We start from the raw sequence: 23,664 nt of genomic DNA, 5'->3' as shown, positions 1-23,664 counted from the left end.
CTGGGCAAAAGTTTCTTAGCCAGCTTCCCCGAGGTCGCATTGTTGTTACCCGTTTTGGGAGCGAAAATGTAGTACCAGGCCTGGTCACCTACATCGAGTTCGGAATGTGAGGCTTTCTTATCGTAATAAGTTTTTCTGCCTTCAGCTGACTTTTCCAGAGATGCCTGTGCGAACGAGAATGCTGCAAGCAGGTGATCTCTCAGGTCCTGCAAGTATTGGCCGCTCGTACACGCCGGGGCTGTGTCGGACGGAACCCGTCGTTGATACAGCAGGTGAAGCGGTAGGGTCATCTGCCTACCCGTCATCATTTCAAACGGGGAGACACCTGTAGACTCATGAGGGGTAGCGCGTATGGCCATGAGGACCAACGGAAGTTTCACATCCCAATCTCGGTGGTTAGCTTTCACGTACTTTTTTAACATGCTGATAACCGTGCGGTTCACCCTTTCGACCTGTCCAGAGGACTGGGGCCGGTGGCTAATGTGGAACCTAGCCTTGACACCCAACAGTTCCCAAAGATGTTTCATCACGTCAGAGGTGAAATGGGTACCCCTGTCCGAGTCGACCCTCATGGGCAAACCGAAGCGGGCAAAAACGTGATTCAGCAAGAGGACCGCTGTAGTCTTAGCCGTGTCATCAGGAGCCGGCAAACACTCAACCCATTTGGTGAATGCGCAGGTGACAGTCAGTATGTACTTACTCCCCCTGGTGGATTTGGTCAGAGGCCCCACCCAATCGAATTGCAAGTCCGACCACGGAGTGGTCGGCCCTTTTTCTTGTAGGGGAGCTCTGTGCGTAGGGTTGGACGGCTGAAACTGACAACAAACCAAGCAACGCTCGACGTGGTCCGAGATATCACGACGCTTCCCCGGCCAATAAGCAACCTGGCACAGGGCACCGAACGTGGCCTTGACGCCTTTGTGACCGGCGGATTGAGAGTCATGAGCCTGCGAGATCATGTCCCTCCTCAGCGGTTTTGGAGTAACAAGGACAGGCGGCGAAGGAGGCTTGGCGGCGTGCATCAGCAGCCCTTCGACGACCCTCAGCGTGGACCGCACACGAAAGAGAGAGCGAAGCTCTGGAACGGAATCAAGCTCGACGGAAGTCGGTAGCTGGGTTTTAGGATCAGAAATGTACTTGATCATCCTGCTGACAGCAGGGTCCCGGGATTGAAGACTGACAAGATCGGTATCCGAATAGGCAGGTTGAACGGCCACCGCACCTTTGGGTGGTGCCGAGTCGGACGCTTTAGCAGCCCGAGCTCGAGTAACTACACACACCTGGTTTTCATCAGGGAAAGACCACACATGTCCATCAAGCCACCCGGGTTCGAAAACCCACAGGGGACCATCGGTCGCGCCCTGTTTGGCCAAAGAGTCTGCAAGATCGTTCAACTCCTTTTCAGGACCGGGTGCGCGAGAGTGACCTTTGACTTTACGCCAGTAAATGTGCATATCAAGTGCAGTCACCAGAATGTCACACGCCCTGAAGAGGGCCTGATTTTTGACGGGCTTCCGGCTAGCGGTCTGGAACCCGTTACTCTTCCACGTTGGTAGGTGACACAAGAAACTGAGACGGGCGTAGTCCGAGTCAGTGCAAACCACCAGTTCACGGAAGCCATGGTCCCTGGCGCTACGCAGCGCTATCACGATCCCCGCTACTTCAGCATACTGTGAGGTCTTCTCACCCAGAGAGTAACATCGGGACTCCCTGCGGTCACCGTCTACCCAGACGACACCCACGCCCGCACTAGGCGCAGAACCGTGCCGAAAAGCACTGCCATCCACGTATACGGTCGGTAAACCCGCACAGTACGACTGGTCGTAGTAGTGGTGGTTGCGGTTTAGAAGAGCCTGAGGGGGCCTGGCTGGCGGGACTGACGCGATGGAGTCGTCCGAGCAATGTTGACACGCAGCCAAACCCATGCCAAGAGGGCTACGTCGGTTCTGGGCGTAGCGCACCTCGATGTCGAAACTTTGAAGAGCCAACAGCCACGAAGCGATTCGTGAATTGGTCACCACACCATCCCTGATGCGCTGACTGTTAAGGAAGGTCACCGGCTGGTGCTGTGTCTCAATGATGATTTTCTGTCCGCCAATGTAGTTCGCAAAGTACTTAACTGCCCACATGGTGGAAAGCAAAGCCTTTTCACAGTCCGAGTATTTCAACTCAGGTCCAGTCAAGAGCTTACTAGCATAGGCCACGACACGCCTGTCGCAGTCATGAATCTGGTAGAGACCAGCACTCAAACAGTGAGCTGAGAAACCAACCTCAAGATGGAACTCCTTGTCACAGTCGGGGAGCGCCAAGCACGGAGCCGAGCACATGGCGGCCTTCAGGTCATCCATGGCCTGCTGGTGCTGCTCCGCCCACTCGAACGCCACATCCTTCTTCAACAGATTAGTCAGAGGTCGTGCCAACTCAGCGTAATGTTCCACGAACTGACGCGAGTAGTTGCAGACCCCCAAGAAGCTGCGAAGTTCGGAGACGTTCGTCGGAGGTGTGATGGTGGCAACACCCTGAATCCTGCCAAGCTGAGGCTGCCCTCCCTGTGGTCCCACAAGTAGGCCAACGTACTGAACTTGCGACCTGCACCACTGTCCCTTGGCGAGAGAGATCTTAGCACCCGCCGCCGCGAGCTGACCCATGACATGGTCCAGCTCGGCCAGGTGGTCATCCAACGTACGCCGACGAATAAGAATGTCGTCGACATAGATGAGTGTCCCACGCTCTCGAGCATCGGGGCAGGCCTTGTTCAAGAAGATGTTGAACTCAGCTAGCGAGTTGGAATAACCAAAAGGACACCGGGTGAAGGTGTACTGCCGGTTGGCAAAGGAGAAAGCAAGTTTGTGTTGGTCCGATTCGTGGACGGGAATCGTCCAGAATCCAGACGCAATGTCAAGGGTGGAAAAGTACTTAGCATCTTTCACTTTCGGAAGCTCCTGCTCCTGGCTGGCTCGCCATATGTAACGGAATCAAAGTGATGTAACTATCTAAAGTTGTATCTTAATACACTGTTAGTAGTTCACTTTTTATAAACAGAAGAATAGGCTGTTTTTATCATCAGGGAGTTTAATTAAACACTCTGTATTGACTTTGAGACAAGAAAAGAGAGAGATATGGGATCGTTTGAGAATCTTTAATTTCTGAATTATAAATTCTAAACAATCTACCAGGACTACTCTGTGATGGATGAGAATGGATTCGGATGTTGTGTTGGTGCGTGTGTGTGTGTGTGTGTGTGTGTCTGGTTCAGATTCTCTAGGATGACGTAATCGAATCTGGTCGTCTTTGTTATGACTAGATATCACGAGGCTTATAAAGTGATGACATGAGCCGCTATTTTGCCGTGTACGTACCCAGTGGGGGTCTCCCAGGTAGATCAGGAAATGCCGGGTCTGGAAACCTCGGATGTACGGTGGAGCTGTCGGTGCAGCGATCACAACATTTCAAAGCCCGTCTGGAGGGTCGACCCGGTACCGTTCAGCGGCGTCAGCAGGTGCTCTTATTTTGAAAGGACGTCGTCTGGTTGTTAAACGACAAAAATCTCCCGTTTCACAGTTCTTAGTTTAAAGAAAACACATCCGGCCAGGCTGCGCTTGTCTTTAGGATGATGGTGAATAGAACTGAAGTCAAGATGGAACTGACTTAAAATGGCGTTGCCTTGTTATATATCTCTGAATTGTTGATAAGTTTCAGTAAAGTAGATTGGACACTTGAAGTCAACACCAGATTCTCTTGCGGCAGCCGAAAGCTCTGATTGGTTGGAACAATGTGTCATGCGTTTCTATGGAGATGAGGATCAGTATGTCTGCACCGTAGTCCTGGTTTCATTAAACATAATTCATGACATATTTATTTCACAGATCATTCACTTGATTATTGTTGATCAACATCTGTTTTGCTTAATAATTTTAATCACAAATAAAGTACTTTGATTAAGTAAAGCTTCTTCTTCTCCTTCGGACTCTTCTCCTGGAATGTAAACAGTCTGAGGAACAACCCGACCTTGGTTTTTCTACACGGTGTTATTGTGCCCAGGGGCCAGCTGTATGGAGTTGAAAACCATGAACTTCATAACCTTACAGTATTCATGGGTTGGATTGCACCCATTTTTAAACTCGGCTATCATTTGGATCCCAGTGTCGCTCCAGAGAAGTTGTGTTGGAAACGGTGACACTGACATGCTTCATCTGCATACAAACTCACCAGGTAAAGAGTTTAGCTACACGCCAAAGCTCAGAGAAAATACAGAATATCTCCTCTGCTGATGAAACTCAGTTAAGCAAAAGAAAATAACTTAAAGTTTTTGACGTATTTTTAGATTCTTATGTGTGAAAAATGTGCAAACATAACTGTTTGTCATAAGCATCTCAAGATAAAAAAAATCTGTTTACTTCCAATAAACTATCTTCTTATCAGACCTGATTAATTCATTCATCAAAGACACTGGACTCATTTCTCTGTTCAAGGAAAAGGACGATAAATTGTGCAACAACAGCAATCAAAACTTAAAGTATCTTGATTCAAACTGCAAAACTAAAACCATCACCGCACAGTGAGTCAGAGATCTTGGAAGACGGCTTGAGAAAAGCTCTCAAACTATCCATCTAGTATTCCCATTACCACACTGCATCATAAGAAACTAAAATAGGAGCCACCAGGAGGACAGTCTCACTCTGTGGTTGAATGAAGTCACACGAACACTGCTACATCTAAAGATGTCAGAGTGAGTAAACTGACTTCTGAAGAGGTCTCCATCTGTTCTCAGACTGTGCAAGAAGACATTAAATCACTACAGAGCACGAGTGTGCACTCACGGGATGAAGCAGAAGATTACACCTCGTCACTTCAGTCGCCATCCTTCACCTTTCTCATTCTTGTAAAAGTTATTCGTTTATGATCTCGTCTCATCACTCATAAGACGTGGGAAGGTTTGAGCCCTTCTGACATCATCCATGAATGATACAGTAAAATGCATGGGAATATTTGGTGCTTTTATTTTGGATGTAAAACAAACTCAAAAGAAGAGCAAAACATGAAAGCGCCCTGAAAAGCGGGGAAAAGCAGAAAGCTGCAAGAATAAAATATTTTCATTAAAATTTTACCAAAAATCCTCCTGAATAAAAAAAATTATCCTGCAAAATATCATCAGTCAAAACAATCTGGATGCAGTTATTTTAGGAAAGATGATCAGAAAAGGTCTGCCTTTCTGAGGCAGATAGGGGATACAAGCTATTACCACTTTGGCCTTGTGTTCCTGCCACTGGCACAGAAAGGGTTTCACTGACAGAAATGAATGGATGCAATTAAACAGCAGCTGGAGGCAAAATAATAAAACCAATCAGGTAGGCTTAAGGTTTTAAAAAGATGCCTTTTGGAAAATGATTCTAAACCTTAGCTATACATATTAAACAACCTTAAGTGGAATAATTTGGCTTTCTCATTCCTGGTTCTCAGAAATTAGCCCACAAGAATCATAAATCTCACATTAGAAGACCAGGAAGCAGTAAACATATATTCTTTTTAATTCATTTTTGAACATTTTCTTTTGTTTTGTTTTTTCAAATCGTAATTATAAAAATAAAAGTATTCCCAGAGCATTGAAGACCGGCATCTTTGTTCCTGTAGAATGGGCTGCTAATCAGCCTCTAAATGGAATTTTTAAATTAATTTTATTATTTTTTTACTCTATTTCTCGATTACTGACATCTTTTTATCCATCTTTCGCAGCTCAGAGATTATGACTGTTGATAAAAGTTATTTTACCTCCTCCTGTCTGCGTCGCGACGCAAGGGTGGTAACAACTACGCGCGCACGGCTGCAATAAGTGCCGCAATATGTGCGTCTCTCGAAAGCCGCACACATTCCAGCAGACAGAAGGAGCGCGAGACTGAGTTCGCTTGTTTCTGGGAGAGGAAAAAAGCGGGGAGAAATGCTTTAACGTGGATTATTGAATGGAGCTGATTTTACGCACCGAGGGTCGAAATTTCGGACACAGGCAGCCATGGGTCGGTGCAGCTGAGGTCGTCACAGCTGAAATTGTAGCGATAACAAGGTAAGACCGCCGGGGGGAGAGAGGGGGTTGCTAAATTTTCAACATCCTCTTTCCGTTGTGCTCAGTGTTTTAACTGCAGTTAGAAGCTTTGTTTGTAGTGTAACAAATCCTGTATTTCCAGGTTCAAAATGCACTTCTAAACAAAAGAAAAGAACAACTTTATGGATAGAAATCCTGTGATAATGATGCATTTTAGAGAAATATGTTATTGACCTGGAAGCATGCTTTACGCACGGCTCCCAGTTACGCACCAAGTTTGTGCCAGCAGGTTAACTCGGGAGTCAGAATGGACGCTGAGAGTCTTATTCAGCACATCGAGCGAGACCTGGAGGCTACTCTATTCCCCTTATCAGTGAGCTCTGACTGGATGGACGATGGAAACGAGACGACTGGGAACCAGTTCCAGCAGCCAGATTGGCAGGTGAGACAGAACCAGTTCATGCTGCATTTCCCAGCAAAACAGAGAATTAAAGAATCAGGTAATGTGTAGAGTGTTCATTTTAAATGGCCTTTGTTTTTCTGACTAGTTAGTGAAGATAAATTCTGAGATCTCTAACTGAATTATTGACTCAGCTTAAAGATAAACAGATGCCGTTCATTTTTACTTTATAATGTCAGACTGGTTTTGCAAGTGACACAGTCTCCTCTCCTCTCCTCTCCTCTCCTCTCCTTCTCCCCAGGTGGCTCTCTGGGCTATAGCCTACTCCCTCATCATTCTGGTGTCTGTCACCGGGAACGTCACAGTGATCTGGATCATTCTGGCTCACAGACGCATGAGGACAGTGACCAACTACTTCATAGTCAACTTGGCCTTTTCTGACGTTTCCATGGCGACCTTTAACACTCTTTTTAACTTTGTCTATGCGCTCCACAACGACTGGTACTTTGGTCTGGGTTACTGCAGATTTCAGAACTTTTTCCCCATCACAGCCATGTTTTCATCAATATACTCCATGGCTGCCATTGCAGTGGACAGGTGAGAGAGTTCTCCAGCTGAATGCAGGGGCAGCTGTTTGAGACAATGCGCTTCTAAGTAAAACGAACTGAATTCAGAAGTGGTGCCAAGTTGTGTTTGCATGTTGAACTAATGACTTTAATACATTAAGGTGTTTGACGTGTGAGTTAATGTTCTAAAAATCCACTTGTCATTATTGGGCTTTGAGATTGTTTGCAAGTTTTCTTTCTAGATCAAATTCCACCACTTTCTGACATTAATTCGATTATTAATTCTGAGCAGCATCATTTGAATTTAAGCTGGGCTGCATCTTTCCTCACTGCTGCTAAAGGAGAAATGGGCCAACATGCAGCCGAAGCACAGATGTTACAGATGCTCACTGAAGCTTGAATGGTCAGTCTGTAATTATTACAGTCAGAGTTTAATGTATACTAAGTTCTCAGTTTACAATCACGGTCTCGTCTAATTTGACAAACTAAGAAAATTATTTTTATTTAAAAAATCAACAACAACAATAATAATAACATTTAAAAAATGATGGTTCACGTTGTTTGTGCATCGAGAACTGGTATCTTTGGGGTGATATATTCACATGTGGGACAATAATGGGGGGGAGGGGGGACGATCGTGATTAAACTGGAAAAATAAACAATAAAAAATCAGTCTGTTGAGGAACACAGCACACGAGCACGAAGGGAGTTGGTCCTCAACTCAGAACTATTTATATGTGAAGGAGTGATTGCTGCAGGTGGGATGATTAATAGATGGAGCACAGCTAAGAGTAGAATAACAGGGATGACAATATTCATAACACACACGAGAAAATAGCAAAACTAAATGCAATAATTACAATATTTAAAATGAAAAACCAACACAAAAACCTCACACCATAACAAAACTCTTTTTAAAACCCCCACATTAACAATTTTAAGTTCAGCAGATGCTTCAGAATATGCCAGAGCAGTTATTAGACTGGTTAATTTCTAATATGTTATCAAACAGTATGTTTGTAGAGCAGTATACCATTCAGTTGACGGAGCTCAGGGGTAAATTCTGCTCATGTGTGAGAATTAATCTTTCCCATTTTTTTTTATTCCTTGTCACGTTGAGTGAAGGAGGCTTGGACCCAAAATGCAATAACCCAGAACTACACAGGCAGCAGCAGTTGCAAAAGTTAGAATCCTTTATTTTTGGAGGAGTGACTAAAAAAAACTCAAATGCACAGGAGGAAACTAGAACAACGCTGACAATGGACCAACAAAACACTTCTTCTTCTTATTCAAGTTTAATGGCGGGTGGCATCTAACTGCTAGGTGCATTTCCGTCACCTACTGTGCTGGAGTGTGAGTTGGAGTAAGAGCGAGAAAAGAAATACATTAAAAAATAATAATAATAAAATAAAATAAATAAAAAAACTAAACTCTATGCAACAGACCACAGTGCTTTAGATACCCAACAACCAACTTATAATTCCTTTCTTCACCATTTAACAAATTTCTTACAGTCATCACTCCACCCCCTATGTCTCTTAATTTCTCCCTGAGTTGTCCTCTACTTCCCTCATATTTTATGCAGCCACACAAAACATGTTCCACTGTTTCTCCCCCCACCCCACATCCACACAAACCTGTGGGATGTTTCCCTATCAGATGCATCGTATTATTAAGCCCAGTATGTCCCAATCTTAATCTTGATATTATTCTTTGATCTCTACTATTCATTCTTATATTTTTCCATTTTCCTACTTTTCCTTGTATCTGAAACAAATGTCTTCCTTTCTCTTCCCTTTCCCACATTCTTTGCCACACTTCCATTAAATGTGCTTTAATGATAGATTTAATTTCAGCGGCACTATATGCAATATTTATTATTTTTCTCTCTCTTATTGCCTTTTTTGCAAAATAATCTGCCATTTCATTTCCTTCTACTCCTCTATGTGCCATAAAAATTTAACTTCCGTACCCAAATTCCCTAATCTAAATATGGTCTCATATATCTCATATAATACATCTATTCGACTCTTGGTAGACATTAATTCAACTGACACTAATACAGATAATGCATCAGTACATATAATTCCTTTTTTAATTCTATTTTGTTCCATCCATTGAAGACTAAATAAGATAGCTAACATCTCCACTGTGTACACAGATAAATGATCTGGAGTTCTTCTCCTAACTACTACTCCTATATGTGGTATCACAAATGCAAAACCGGTTTTTCCCCCTACCAGGTCCTTTGATCCATCTGTAAAGATGTGCACAAAAGACTCAGCTTTTCAATCTATCTTCTGTAATCATATCCCAATTTCCTTTTCCCCCACTGTTTCTCATTTTATCATAAATACTATAATCAACACACACTTCCGGAAATAACCATTTTGGATTAACCGTATATAAAAATGTTTTAATTTGTACTTTATCACGAATCTTACTCTCTTTTGCCCAATCTTGCACTTTCCAGCTACCATCAAAAAACACTGAGAGACCAGACAGGGTTATATACACAGGGGCTGGGTGATTAAGGGAATTGGGCACAGGTGATTCTAATAAACTGAGAGGAGGTGTAGAAACAAGCAGGGGAGAAAACCAGATCTAAATCATGTAAAACAAAGCTACTAAACTAAAATAAACCTAAACACTGTGGAACAAAATCACAGGAGATCTAAAAATAAGTAAACTAATGACCTAAATGGGGAAGGAAACACAACACGCTAAAGGAGATACGAACTAGAAAATCTGAACATATAGAAAAGTAAAAACAAGTGAAGTGACTAGGGGGAACATGAGGGAGACCTGGAGGAGGCGGGGGACCAAAGGGACACAGAACACGACATTCCTTAAGCAAAAAGCAGAAAGCAAATAAATTAACTGCAAAAATCCAAATTTTCTACAGCACTAAACCAAAACAATGAGTTCAATGCTATGCTGCTTGCACCCCGAAGCAAGAAGGGTGGGGCAACATGTCAGTCCAAATGAGGCAACGAACAAGGCTGTTGGAAATAAAAACAAAACATAAAGCAATAAGGCAATAATCTGTAGCATCGCTTCATGTTTGTGATTCATAGCAGAATTGCTCTGAGATAATCTCTCCTTTAGTCTCACCTGAACTCAACAAGGATTCATTTCTCCCTTCAACCAAAACTAAGTAGACTTGTCTAATAAGTAAAAGCCAATAACTTCCCCTCCACTGACGGGTCGAGTGAGTAATATTGATAATCTCATTACAGCAAGCTGCAGGTCATTGTGTTTGTGTGGATGGTGACACGTACCCCCCTGAAAATAATTGGCTGTATATTGGATTGTGTCAGTGCTATTGCTGCTTCTGCAGGTGGTCGGGACAAACCTAAAGGCAGAGACAAAAGAACTGTTTCATGTGGTTATGTGCTGCAGTGTGGCTCCTCGCTTCAGAATAATGCTGCTTCTGAATCCCTTTAGTCAAAACTGATGTGACAAATCAATTATGGTCACTTTTTAGCTTTTTTGTGAAGGTCTGTGGCTCGTTTCAACTTTCAGTTGGATATGCTGATTAAGTTTTAGGGTAAACGATGATTAAATTCATACAATTTGTTAATATGATTTTGCCCAAGCAAAAAATACACCATACTATCCATTCTGTATATATGTGGTGCTCTTATTTAATGTATATTTTAAAACAAGACCTATTAAAATGTGTATTCTTGTAAATGTGAGAATTGGTTTTAATGTTGGCTAGGTGTACAGAGATAGTTCTGTTGCTTGCTGCTAATTAAATTAACCAAGTTTTAACTGCTGTTGCAGGTACATGGCCATCATCCACCCCCTGAAGCCTCGCCTCTCCTCCACCTCCACCAAGGTGGTGATTGCTCTGATTTGGATTGTGGCGTTCTCACTAGCTTTCCCCCAGTGCTACTACAGCGTGACGAGGTTCTACTACCCCAGAACCGTGTGCATGGTCGACTGGCCTGATGATTACGGAGGAACGCATCAACTAAGGTGGGAGAGGGAATCTCTAACGTGAGCCTTCATGAACACACCTGCTATATCTCCAAAGTGTGTGTGTGTGTGTGTGTGTGTGTGTGTGTGTGTGTGTGTGTGTGTGTGTGTGTGTGTGTGTGTGTGTAGTTATCAGTTTGCAGTGATCCTGCTGATCTACTTGCTCCCTCTGCTGGTGATGCTGGTGACCTACAGCTTGGTGGGCCAGTCTCTGTGGGGTGGACACATCCCTGGAGAGGCGTCAGACCATTATCACAGCCAGATAACAGCCAAGAGAAAGGTCCATCTGTCCAATATGTTCCACCTCCTAGGGAGAGAACACCTGATTTAATCTGATTCAAAGCAGCAATCTGAGATTATGCATGTGTCTTGCCCTGTAGGTGGTGAAAATGATGGTTGTTGTGGTGGTGACCTTCGCTCTCTGTTGGCTGCCTTACCATATTTACTTCATTCTTGGCTCCTTTAACAGAGATATTTATAAGCAACATTACATTCAGCAGGTTGGTGCTGCTCCTCTGGTTTATCCTCAATTTTGATCATTTGTTTACTCATCGCTTGTTTCTTCATCAGGTGTATTTGGCCATCTTTTGGTTGGCCATGAGTTCAACCATGTACAACCCCATCATTTACTGCTGTCTAAACCAAAGGTAGGGGACTTGTTATTATTTACTTTGCCCCTTTTTGACTTAGAAAACTTGTTAGCCTTCTTACAGATTTCTCCTGTTTGTCTCAAATCAGCAAACAAATAACAAAAGAAATTGTAATCGAAGTAAGTTTGAAATGCAAACTTAAAATGATGATTCCTATCCAAACCCTCCGGGCCATTTGGAAAAGTAGTTATCTTCCTTGTAAAATCAGGAACTAACTAACTACAGTGTGACTGAGCTGCACACACAAGGATCTGGAACACTTGATGTAACCAATTGAACCATGAATCCTGCTCTCTATCTCAAAATCCTGAAAGACAATATTTGACTTTTGACCGTACTTTTATTTTTAAATGCGATCGCTCGCTCTGAGTTCCACATGCATGCTGAATGGGAATTTTTTTCTTCAAACACCATCTCCTGCATTAGTTGCAGAAATTGGGCCAGAAAAAGTCGAGCTCTTCTACGTCACGGAATATTAGCATTCATGGCCCCGCCCACCTTGGCTAAATGTAACTGCCTGGAGAGAGCAGGAGAATCTAACCATTAGCATTAGCAAAACCATAACATGGTAGAACGTATTGAACGCATTGAGGCTTGTGTTATCAGTGGACATAAAACACCATTGTTGGGGGTTTTTTTACGCAAGAAAGAAGCACAAACGCAGGCAGTAGAAGAATCATGTTGCTTTTAGCCAATCAGAGATGAGGTGTTTGTTTATCATGAATATTAATGAGTAAGATTATAAATCCTGCCATTTCCCAACCCCTCCCGAAACAGGAAAGTGAGAGCTTTTTGTCCACAGAAAAAAACTCACAAGGCATTTTTTCATTCTAGAGACTACTGAAAAAATAAAACAGTGAATGAGTGCCTTAAAAAGGCCGTTCATGCTTGAAAATCCCCCAAAGTTGGAGAATTAAAACAACCCTGTACAGAAGCGTGGGGCAAGATTCATCAACGATCACAAACACTTGAGTGCAGTTGTTGCTACCAGGAGTGTTCTAATTGGTTTGGATAATTTTTTCTTATGCTAATGTTGTAAATTATCATTTGAAAACTGTATTTAGCTTTTATTTTTACACTGATATTTGTTTGCTGATCTGAAATAAGTGACAAATTAAAAAGAAGCAAAAACAGACACAATCTGTGAGGTGGGAAACACTTTTTTACAGCGCAGTGGGTACATTTGGAAAGGGATCGGAGTGTGATTTTGAAACCCTCAGTGGGAATGAAGTGAGTTTCCATCCCCGTCTCCAGGTTCCGTGCCGGTTTCCGTCACGCCTTTTCCTGGTGTCCTTTCATCAAAGTGTCGGAGGAGGACAGGATGGAGCTGCAGTACACAAACACCTTCCGAGTCACTGTGACACGCAGCCGCCGCAGTGACACATCGTACACACACGCTTCCATCAAGACAAATAAGACCGATAAGGATGCTTGTTTGCTGCAAAAAAAGAAAACACCCAGCAAACACAACTCACACACAGCTAAGAAGACGGATAACACCAGGAACTCTGCTGACAAACAGATGGAGCAGAGTCCCTGACCTTTGAACTTAATCATGACGAGGACGCAGGTGAAGACTGCAGCCATTTAAGACGTTCCTTAGCATTTATGAATGCCCTTCAAGAAGAAGCTCACAAGACGTTGGGCTCAGCATCATTGATTGGGGTTCTCTTCATCCTTCAGGGTTTTGGGGTGGCTGCAACTCAAGAAGCAAGGCTGGCTGGGAAATCCCTATTACACATCCCAAGGCCAACACCGAGACAAACAAAGGGAGAAGAATAAACACTCGTTTTGTTAACTGAGGTAAAATGCTTGTGCATACTTGATTTGTGATTGCAGCCAGATACTTTAGTGAGGAAACAAAGATCCAATCATAGCACCGTGTTTCTGTAGCTACAGACACAGGCTGAACTCTACACTGAGAACATCTGAAACATCTGTTTTTAACCACCGGCGCTTTTTCCTTCTTATAAAATTTTAGATTTGTCTTGTTTAGGGTGCAAAACTGAATTTAATTATATACTTAAAACATGATATGGACCAAAAAAGTCCAGCGGCACCAGCACTGAGCCTTAAAGTTACATTTTTTGCTCTTTAATCCACTGTCACACTGTGGAGCTTTTCCCTTATATTTACATAATTTATTGTTGGATTAGCCAATAAAAACTAAAAAAAAAAGAAGAAAGCTGAGATTTCAGCTGCACTCAGTTCACTTAAAAAAAGACAAATATTTTACTGGTCACGAATAAAATTCTTAGAATGTCGGTCACATGTTGTGAATTTAAACATTTTTAATAAGTCTCGTAAAGTTTACTTGTTTTTCAAAAAGGGATGATTTTTATTGCCATGTTGTTTTATTTATTAACAGAATGAGCTATGAAAAAGTGAAATTGTAAATATTTATCATGTGACGTGTTTGAATTGTGTATCCTCATGATTTCTGAACCTTGTAAATATATTTGACTGTGACAGTATGCATCTTCTGTATTTGTTGTTGACATGAAGCTTGATTTGTATTTATTGTGACCTCCATTGAGCCAATGTTGTGTTTTTATGAGTGGTAATAAAATGTCAGCGCTTTTAAAAGTTTAAAATAAATCACATGCATTTATTTTGTAGGGTTGGGGTTCTGAAAACAGAAAAACTTACCTGTCCTAGACAGTTAGAAGAAATAGAAGAGACAGAAAAGCTATGCGCTGGTTAGATTGGGACCATTTATAAAGGATTACTGTCCTCCAACAACTCCGACCTTCTTTTAAACATTTGCACCATAAATGGTCTCGGGGCCGGGGTATTCAATTCCTGGCCTGGAGGGTCGTTATCCCGCATGTTTTAGTTTAAACACTGTTTCAACGCCTGATTTCAATCAGCAGGTGATTATCAGGCCTCTGAGGAGCTGCTGAACAAGTGATTCAATCACTGAGTCAAGTGTGTTGCAGCCGAGAAACTTCTAAAACGTGCTGGGTAGCGGCCCTCCAGGCCCAAAATTGAATACCCCTTTGGGAGAGTCTGACCGCTGCAAAAATCCTTCTCTAGCACATTCCAACGATTCTCAACGGGGTTAAGGTCTGGACTCTGTGGTGGCCAATCCGTGTAAGAAAATGATGTCTCATGCTCCCTGAACCGCTCTTTCACTGTTTGAGCCCGATGAATTCTGGCATTGTCATCTTGGAATATACCTGTGCCATCAGGGAAGATGGAAAAACCTGGTCATTCAGGAAATTCAGGTATTCAGCTGACCTCATTCTTGGAGCACTCCTATTGCTGAACCCAGACCTGAAAAACTGCAGCAAGCCCTGATCATAGCACTGCCCCCACAGGCTTGTACAGTAGACTCTAGGCATGATGGGTGCATCACTTCATCTGCCTCTCTTCTTACCCTGATGCAACATCACTCTGGAACAGGGTCCATCTGGACTCATCAGACCAGTGTTTAATAATACGTTGGACAGTTCTTAACTCAGTTTTGATCTGACCCTTCTCAAACGTCTTTTCCACGACCACCAGACGTGTCTTTCCACATGGTTGTTTAGAAATGAGAAGCAACTCATTGCACCAGTTGGGGTTAAATAACTTGCTGCAGCTGAAAAATAGTCACCCGTGCAGTAATTATCCAATAGGAGGATCAAACCTGTTTGCTTAGTTAAATCTGGGTGGCCACTTTTTGTTTTGGCCAGGCGGTGTATTTACAATAATAATATGTGCAGTTTCACAGCTGGAACTGACTTGTTTTAAGATGAAGAACTCTTTATTATCATTAATATTATCACTTAACCCCTTTTACTCTTGCCTTTATTGCACAAGTCTCAGGTTGATACAATTAAAAATAAACAAAACCTTAATAATATACCTTAGAACAAATTATTCTCTACAAAGACAACAACAAAGTCAGATGGACACAGGCTGGATTTTATTGTTTTCGGTGTTTTAATCTCAGTTTTGTGCAAGGACAGAAGAGATCTGGAAGTTTCCATGTTTTGCTGCAAATCAGCCTAATCATTTAACAAAGTAAATGGCAGCAACATTTAACATTATAATGGCAAACGAGAACATGTATTTGAACTGACCCAAGAAAATGCGCCTATGGCCTTTTTTTTTTTTTTGCACGACTTTACAAAAAGGACCAGCCTCCAGATTGAAACAGTTGTTTTTAGTTATTTCAATAATTAAAACTAGGTGTGAATGACCCAAACAACCTAATCATGTCCCCAAGACATCAGGAACATGTCTGAATAGATTATATTTTTTAAATGTTCTTACATTTATACAGTTTGTCCATCATTGTTGTTCCTCTGGCACTCACATTAGCACCACATTCCCGTTCTATGGTTTCACTTCAGTGACTGAGGACGGCCAGAACACGAGATAACAGCCACTTATGAATAACTGTAAATAACAACATTTCACTTTAAAACAGGTTATCGATTAAAAAAAGGACAGAGATAGCAGTCGTAGATTAGACCAAGAAATGCTTGAAATAGCTAATTCCTGCTGAAGTCAGTGCAAACGTCTCTGATAGAACGGAACAGCTTCTTCTGTGAGCATCCTCCAAAATAAAAATAAAATAAATAACAACAAACATCACATCTGGGTAAGATATTAAAAACCTCGAGCAAAAATATTACTTTCATCTACGTACACTTTTATACACCATCTCAAATCCCTTTTTCTTACTGAAACAGTGTGACGCCTGCAGCAGACACACTTCGGTCTAAAATGTGTTGTTAGGTCTTCTTGGATGAGGTTGCAGTAACCAGAAGATTCCACCAGATGGAAGCAGAGGAGCATTTTACTGGAGTTTTGGGGATTATTATTTTTTTTGCCGCCGTTTCATTTTTTTTTAAGTTTAAAAAAATCACAAAAGTAAACACCCTAAAGAGATTAATTAAAGTAATCTAACTACAGCAGAGACTCTCTGCCGCTACGTCTCTCATTTTATAAGACAAGTCAATACGAGTTAAAGCAGCTTCTGGAGTGTGGACGTGATGACTTGATGTGGAAGGAAAAGAGACAACGTTTAAGAAAAGGAGGGTGTTTAAAGGGGAGCTAACATTCCGACAGATCGTTTTTATTATTATTTACTGTTTAGCTCCTGTCTGAATCGGCAGCCCACAGCGGTAATGAGAGCAGCTCCTTTCCCGCTGCCGTCCTCTGACAGCAGGAAGTTGACGTTACACCGAGGAGCCAGTTCTTTAACAGTCTCGTGCATGATGCCAGAGAAACTAGACAAAGTGATAAAGAGACGAGAAACATAATTATTCTGGGAAAATGAAGGTCAAAGTTGGAGATGTGTTTATCTCACATTCCATTTTTTTTAAGCAGATGAAAATCATTGGACGTGATAATTTTAGCTTGTTTCATGAAAAGTTGTTATCTGTTTTAGATTGTTTGATTGGCCTTAGTTCAGAGAAATAGAGAACACTTCTGACAAGACATGCTAACAATTAATCACAGTGAATTTATTCCTCAATAGAGAAAATCAAATAAAATGTAATTTAATTATAGTAAAAGCTTTTTATATACAATTTCAGACATTTTCACCACCATCAATTTCACATTAAATATTTATTATGACAGAACGCAGCTTATTTGGTACGTACTGTCATAGATATATAGTTTATATACATATCTATGCGTACTGTACTGTTACACATTAGCGTCGATGCAGTCGGGGTTTGGTGGGGCTGGATGGCGTGAGTTTGGTCTGGTTCTTTCGGTGTAGTGTTCACATATAAATCCAAAGGACTTCTCATGAATGTGGAAATCCGCGAGCCCGTGCGCGGTGTTTAATACGCACGGGAAAGTCTGCGGTGTCCTCCATAATAAGATAAACAAAGGTGGGCATGAGCTGTGTTGCTTTTGGAGACTCTGGACCACATTATTTTATTAATTTGCTTTGTGTGTCCTCATAATCTTGTGCTCCGCTGCTGCGAGCCACACACACGCACACACTGCTTTCTCTTCTGAGCAGCTGTCTGTCTGCTCGCTGGGGTGAGAGCTCCAATGCAGAGCACAGGGACACACACACATCTCTCTCTCTTCTCCCGTTCCCACTGAGTGACAGCTCCGTGCTACAGACAGAGAAGCTTACTTCACAGCATCCAGCATGAAAATGAATCACGCATGCAGCAACCCCCCCTAGCGGATTCAACACACCAATCGGAAGCGTTATGCGTAATTTCAGCCGGCCAGTCAGTCATTAGTGTCACCTCTGTCCCAGTCGGACCGCTAGGGAGGAGGTCTGATAAAAAGAGTCGCCTCGGACTGTAAAACGCATATCCGACCCATGTGTGAAACCAAATTCCGGTCCCAAACCCGGCCGTGCCGACGCTAATGTGTAAACGCCATTAGATGGTGTTGCACGTGTTACTTTGTGGTGATGTTATCAAAAGACCGCTTCCGTGGCCTCGCCACTTCCGGAAGTTACAGACATCAGCTCAACTGAGCCGTTTGCATGCAGACGCAGTCGGCTTCCTACCGCCTTACCTGGGTGCTTCAGCACATTTAGAACCAGTTCATCTTCAGCAAGATTAATGCGTTTACACGCATTTAAAAAAAAAACTGACGTCAGCCTATTTAGGGGTATAGTTAACTTTTCTGATATGCGTTTAAACAGACTGACTCTAGTGTGCTGAACGTCTCTTGATCTCTGCTCCCACGAAAGCGCCAAATGATTAGAAATCTGACCCAATAAAACTAGATATACATATATCTGTAAAAATGACACAAACTATCATTCACTGTGAACTAATATCCCTATCGTTAATAATGAAACAAAAATCTGCAAAAATAATGTTACACAGGTTTTATTTTGAAATATAACGGATGCTCATCCGGTACGACTCACGCATTTTATTTAACTTCACAAAAATCCGGGAAAAACAGACTCCCAGCAGAAACTTTCCAGAACTCTGCAGTTGGATTCACACCGCACCGCAGCCAGTGGAAATGCTCTGACTGGACTCAGTTTTTATCAACGCGGAAGCCGTACGGCAGCTGGACCGCATCAGTTCCACATTCAGTGTAAAAGAGACAGTAGCATGAGGCTTTATCATCTCTATTTCTCCATACTACAGCTGTTCTAAACAATCTACACAAAGTTACACTGGAAAATCTGAACTCAATGTTTGTATTTAAGTTTTATCTTGTATAAATTAATGACACAAACATTTGCAGAATAGTTCTGTCAAACAGGAAGTTCTTAAATAAACCATTGAGCTAAAAGAGACTAACGTTAGCTAAATAACCAACCGTTTTATTTTAGTATGTAATTACAGAACAATATAGCTGTAATAAAAAAACTAAAGATCAAAGCAAAAGGATTATAAAGAATAATGTATACTAATAAAAATAAAAAAAGAAACTCACTGTGGATGTAATTTGTACAGAGTCCCGTCGACCCCCACGGTGATGTCCAGATGGTCCAGTCCGCGGTTCTCCCTTATCTTATCCACGACCGCCGCCATCCCCGCCCCACACAGCTGAGCAGCACGACGCGCCACCGTTCCACAAACCTAACAATAGAAAACTTTATCGATATTGCAACAGTTCTCGTTACCACAGTGTGCACAAATGTATTTCACTCAGGGACGTGACTTTTGCAAATCTACACACACTTTCTGCTCTTTCACAGCGCGCTGACAGGTCCCACACCATGTAGATCCCACCGTGAATAAAAAAAACTATGCTGTGTTTATTTCACCTCTTTCACAATGATACTGTCATCACAGGTGCTGTCCAGACCCAGGTGTTGCAGGATGGCTCTCACCTGCAGCAAAGCCAGTCTGTCACTAGAGAAGGGACACGAAGAGACAAGAGATAAAACACAATTAAATCAACCAGTAAAAAAGGTTGAAATTGTGGAAAATTATGAGAACAAATTAAATAAAAATCCATGCAAATACCTTGAAATTAACATGTTAACATGCGTGTTCAGTCAGATATGATCAATACATTTGAAGCACTAATAATAAAGGATGCTGATCGTTCTAGGAACACTATCTGCAGGTTCAGGATCTTATTTTATTTCCTTCCACATTAGCAATCTCAACCCCATGGTTTACCTCTCAATCTGTGAGAGAAACTTTGTTTCAAAGATGCCTCTGGTCTTCAGGGTTTCAGAAATCTGCCCTCGGAACAAGAATCCTTTCTTGGTCATGTCTATGAGGATGTTCCTCACAATCTCACCGAGGTACATGCCGCTGCACATCTTCTCATACCTACAAGGTTAAACACAAATAAAAGAAAAAGGGGTTAAAGGGGTTAGGTGCTTTAGTGAACTGTCATGTTGGTCAAAATGTACTTTGCTGGTTATGCTGACCCAGACGAGGTTAAAAAGAGATTTCTGAGTTTAGCTGTGTTTGATTTACAGTATCTACGAAGGTCTGAAGCTGTCCTGTGTGTTCCCAAATAAAATCCTGAAAAGAAGTCATCCTTGAGTCCCTGTTTCAGCTCCAACATCAGTGCATCCTTTAGGCAGTTTTGGCTTGCTTTTAGCACCCCCTAGTGTCCGTGTGTAGAACCAAAAGCCAAATGTATCTCCTAAATGTGCGTTCGTCATCTTTAACACCTTCATCGAATAGCTGAAATGTCTCCCAGCCTTCATCAGTGTCTACATGAGTGATTCATCACTGAATAAAAAAACAGCTGTGTTCATGATCTAAATCATGCAGGAAACATGCTGGAACTGGACTGCAGCGCCAAGTCCCAGCAGACCAAGCCCGCATCTCTGAAGTGGAATATTCTGGCCACAGGGGGCGAAAGGGGCTGGGTGGCCTTTCATTAACCCTTTAAAGCAGTAAATCCCAACCTGTATTTCCTTGAGGACCTCCTTGCCTGTGACCAAGACAAGCCAGGGGCCCCCAACCCTAACCCCTACTTGCATACAAACACCAAAAGTGATTAATTACAAACTATAGAGACATACAGAGTTATGACTCTTATAAAGAGTTTTGTTTATACTGATGACCCTTGGGGGGGTCACAGTCCCCAGATTGGGAAACATGGCTCTAAAAGGTCATTTTAACACATACTGGTTCAAGAAAATGATTGAAAAATGTAAAAAGTTGCAAAGTATCTCTTTAAATAATACAAATCCAGATGCAGCACCTTTGTTTTCCTGGATTGAGAGAGAGGTCGTCCACAGCGCGGTCGTATTCTGTCCTGAAGTCATCGAGGCACCCGTTGTCTCCAAAAGCACCCCACTCCATGTTGACACACATCTGTCCGTCATCGCCATCGACCATCTCAATGTTCCTCATCTCCTCCATGTAACAAGCGTTGCTGCCCGTTCCTGCCATCAGCGGTGGAAGTGTTAGGTGGACAGAGAATAAAAAGGTGAAACACTGAATGAAGAATGAAATGAGCTCACCAGCAATAAGTCCAACCTCACAGGTGGGCTCTTCGTAGGCACAGGTCATCATGGTTCCCACCGTGTCATTGACTATAGCCACCACATCCAGATCAAACTCCTTAAAAAAATTTAAATTCAATTTCAGTTACCACTTTGTCTTTATTTCCTCATTAACGGAGTGATGCTGCCACTGCAGTCGTACCTCTCTTCGCTTAATAGCATCCCTCAGCAGTCCCACCACATCCTCTCCTTCACAGTCCGTCGCCTTAAAGCCTTTGGTCCACGTCACCAAGATACCCTGGACACACACACACACACGCACACACACACACACACACGTACGAAGTCACAGACTGTTACGTTGTTCTACGCAGGTCAACTTCAGAGTCAAACTGACAGCATCCAGACTTGTCTGTCGGCATGGAAACGAGAAGGTGAAGCCTAGAGGAAGACGAGCGTTCTTCATCCCCATGTAGTCCAGGAAGTCACTGATGCAGTGCACGATGTGATCAAACAGCTGGAAGAGAAGATTCAACATGGACTTTGGTTCTGAAAACGTATTTTTTTAATATAATAAATGTTAAAGGTGTCTGATTATTCTGGCTGTCCGGCAGGCATGTGACAGATCTATTTACTGATTTTATTTGAAGCTCGTTGTTCACTATGAGTGCACATTAATGTTTTACAAAAACAACTTATAAATATAGGCTGATAATAGTGGAATAGTCATTAGTAGAGGCTGAAACTCACAAGTGATCATTAACTGTTAGTTTGAGCTATTTTCAGTTTCCTGGCCTCAAATTGGATTGAGTCCAGACGTACAACAGTTACATTCAAATGTAAGATTTCAAGTTCAATAAATGAACGATAATCTGAACCAGTCATGCACTCTGAACGTCTGCTTTCTTATTTTATCCTCGTTTCTTCATCAACAAGCATCAAACTACGAGCTCCCGCCAAACTACTTTAATCTGTACAGAATAATCTAACAGTCAGGAGCGGAATATCTAACAGGAATGAGATTTTTGTTGCATGTTGGAGAGATCTCACCTCCTCTCCCGTGCCCTGCATCACTTCTAGAGGAATAGCGTAAATCTTGTTGTGCATCTCCACCGTTCTCCTCTTCCCAGAGCGGATCTTCACCAACAACACCCGGAAGTTGGTTCCTCCCAAGTCCAAAGCCAGGAAATCACCGTTCTCTAAACACAAATACACACACATGCAGATTAAATACGACATAATCCCTAATCAAATTGATTCACTACTTATTAAAAACATGTTTACATTAATTTACACACCAAAAGTTGTCAACAAATACAAAGTGCTTCTTTACAAACTGGTACCGGAGATCTGAACCATGTTCCGCTCCTGTAACGACCTGTGAGTGTTACCTGTGCCATCAGGTGTACTTCGTACAAAAGTCGGCAGCATTTTGACCGTGGCTGAGTCCTGGGTGCTTTTAGCGAGGCCATTTTCAATCTCTGTCCTCATTCTCTTCTTTACCTGAAATCACAAAAATATTTTCAGTATGAGTTGTCTGATGATGGGAAACCAGCATTAGACATCGTTCTCTCCTCACCTCCAGCAGCTGTTCTGTCGTCAGGCGGAATTCAGACAGGATTTGGATGATTTGATGGGATTGTTCTGCGAGTCTATAGGCCACAGCTGTTACCATGGCAGCGCCCTTCCCGCTGCCACTCTCTGAGAGGAGGAATCGGACGTCGCAGTCGGGGACCAGACGTCGGACGGTCTTATGAAGACGACGGGCGTACCTTCAACCAGAAAGAGAAGGCTTACCTACTAATACACAACAGCAAGAAGTGTGAACTGAGCGGTTGTTTGAGTCGTCACACTCACTGTGGGTGCATCTTGTAAAGGGAGCCGTCGATGCCCACGGTGGTCCGGAGTCGAGCCACGCCTTTGTTGTCCTTCAGCCTCATCAGGATGCCGGCCAGGGCAGCGGCCACCAGGTTGGCAGAGCGGTGAGAGACGATGGCGCAAACCTAGCCATAAAATGTGTTTTATGGAGAATAAAGCTCTGGTGACACAGTAACCTGGTTTGTTGCAAAGGATTTATAGACGACCTTTGAATTTTAGCAGCAGTTCAGCCATCTTTTTAATAAATCTAGCTTAATCTGTTCTTTCCTTTAGATTAAAACATGACACCTGCATATTTGTTGACTTTAGGGAACCTCAGTGAGATCATGGACGTGTGTATTGAAGTTTTAGTGAGGATGCGTACGTACGTGCTGCACAGCGATGCAATCGTCCGCTGAGGGCTCCACACCGAGTCGGGCTAAAATCTCCTTTGCTTTGGTCAAACCTTCCTTACTCCTATACACAAAAATGTGCACGAGAGAAACAAATCATGTAGTTTTTCATGCTTACATGATAAACGAAGTGCATTCTCTCAGTTTTAGCTTCGTGTTGTGACTTACTTCTCTATGGCTGAGATGTGTTTAGTCTCAAATTTGCCCTTGGTGAGGAGCTCAGGGGTGATCCTTCCTTCAAAGAGGAGACCTTCTCTGGCCATCTTCACCAGGATGAGACGGACCAGCTCCCCCATGTACATCCCACTGATCATCTTCTCAAATCTGCATGAGAGAAAAGATGAGGAGCTTATTTTATTAGGTTGCAGCTTGTTTTATTTCTTCTCAACAATATTTCTTGTTTTG

General features: G+C 42.6%; 2 protein-coding genes across 5 annotated transcripts in view; one reads left to right on the top strand and one right to left on the bottom strand.

Moving 5' to 3' along the window:
- The first annotated feature begins 5,791 nt into the window (after positions 1–5,791).
- On the top strand, positions 5,792–14,207 carry tacr2 (tachykinin receptor 2). The gene is made up of 9 exons (XM_015953791.3): positions 5,792–6,058; positions 6,327–6,479; positions 6,739–7,034; positions 10,793–10,987; positions 11,117–11,267; positions 11,368–11,487; positions 11,558–11,634; positions 12,892–13,207; positions 13,321–14,207. Exons 2-8 carry the CDS (start codon positions 6,345–6,347, stop codon positions 13,175–13,177), a joined length of 1,260 nt encoding a protein of 419 aa, XP_015809277.3. The 5' UTR covers positions 5,792–6,058; positions 6,327–6,344; the 3' UTR covers positions 13,178–13,207; positions 13,321–14,207.
- Positions 14,208–15,525: 1,318 nt separating this feature from the next.
- hkdc1 (hexokinase domain containing 1) overlaps positions 15,526–23,664 on the bottom strand; it is a 43,990-nt gene continuing 35,851 nt past the window's right edge. For all 4 annotated transcript variants that reach the window (XM_070554945.1, XM_070554946.1, XM_070554947.1 and 1 more), the window contains 14 exons: positions 23,428–23,583; positions 23,236–23,323; positions 22,847–22,992; positions 22,569–22,761; positions 22,381–22,492; positions 22,040–22,188; positions 21,387–21,506; positions 21,192–21,287; positions 21,008–21,107; positions 20,746–20,929; positions 19,701–19,856; positions 19,340–19,427; positions 19,006–19,151; positions 15,526–16,859 (listed from right to left, as the gene is read on the bottom strand). In XM_070554945.1, the coding sequence (XP_070411046.1) occupies positions 16,712–16,859; positions 19,006–19,151; positions 19,340–19,427; positions 19,701–19,856; positions 20,746–20,929; positions 21,008–21,107; positions 21,192–21,287; positions 21,387–21,506; positions 22,040–22,188; positions 22,381–22,492; positions 22,569–22,761; positions 22,847–22,992; positions 23,236–23,323; positions 23,428–23,583 (1,882 nt within the window). In that variant the 3' untranslated portion in view covers positions 15,526–16,711. The remainder of the gene's footprint in view (positions 16,860–19,005; positions 19,152–19,339; positions 19,428–19,700; positions 19,857–20,745; positions 20,930–21,007; positions 21,108–21,191; positions 21,288–21,386; positions 21,507–22,039; positions 22,189–22,380; positions 22,493–22,568; positions 22,762–22,846; positions 22,993–23,235; positions 23,324–23,427; positions 23,584–23,664) is intronic.

Source organism: Nothobranchius furzeri, chromosome 9 (assembly GCF_043380555.1).
Source record: "Nothobranchius furzeri strain GRZ-AD chromosome 9, NfurGRZ-RIMD1, whole genome shotgun sequence".
NCBI classification, from domain to species: domain Eukaryota; kingdom Metazoa; phylum Chordata; class Actinopteri; order Cyprinodontiformes; family Nothobranchiidae; genus Nothobranchius; species Nothobranchius furzeri.
The sequence above is the reverse complement of the archived record's forward strand: the minus strand, read 5'-3'. Positions and strand labels throughout refer to the sequence as shown.

Excerpts from the sequence above, each read along its gene's own strand:
- tacr2 (XM_015953791.3), top strand. The coding sequence starts at position 6,345 with ATGGACGCTGAGAGTCTTATTCAGCACATCGAGCGAGACCTGGAGGCT. Across the intron at positions 6,480-6,738 it reads TCCAGCAGCCAGATTGGCAG|GTGGCTCTCTGGGCTATAGC; the intron begins GTGAGACAGAAC and ends CCTTCTCCCCAG. Across the intron at positions 10,988-11,116 it reads GGAGGAACGCATCAACTAAG|TTATCAGTTTGCAGTGATCC; the intron begins GTGGGAGAGGGA and ends GTGTGTGTGTAG.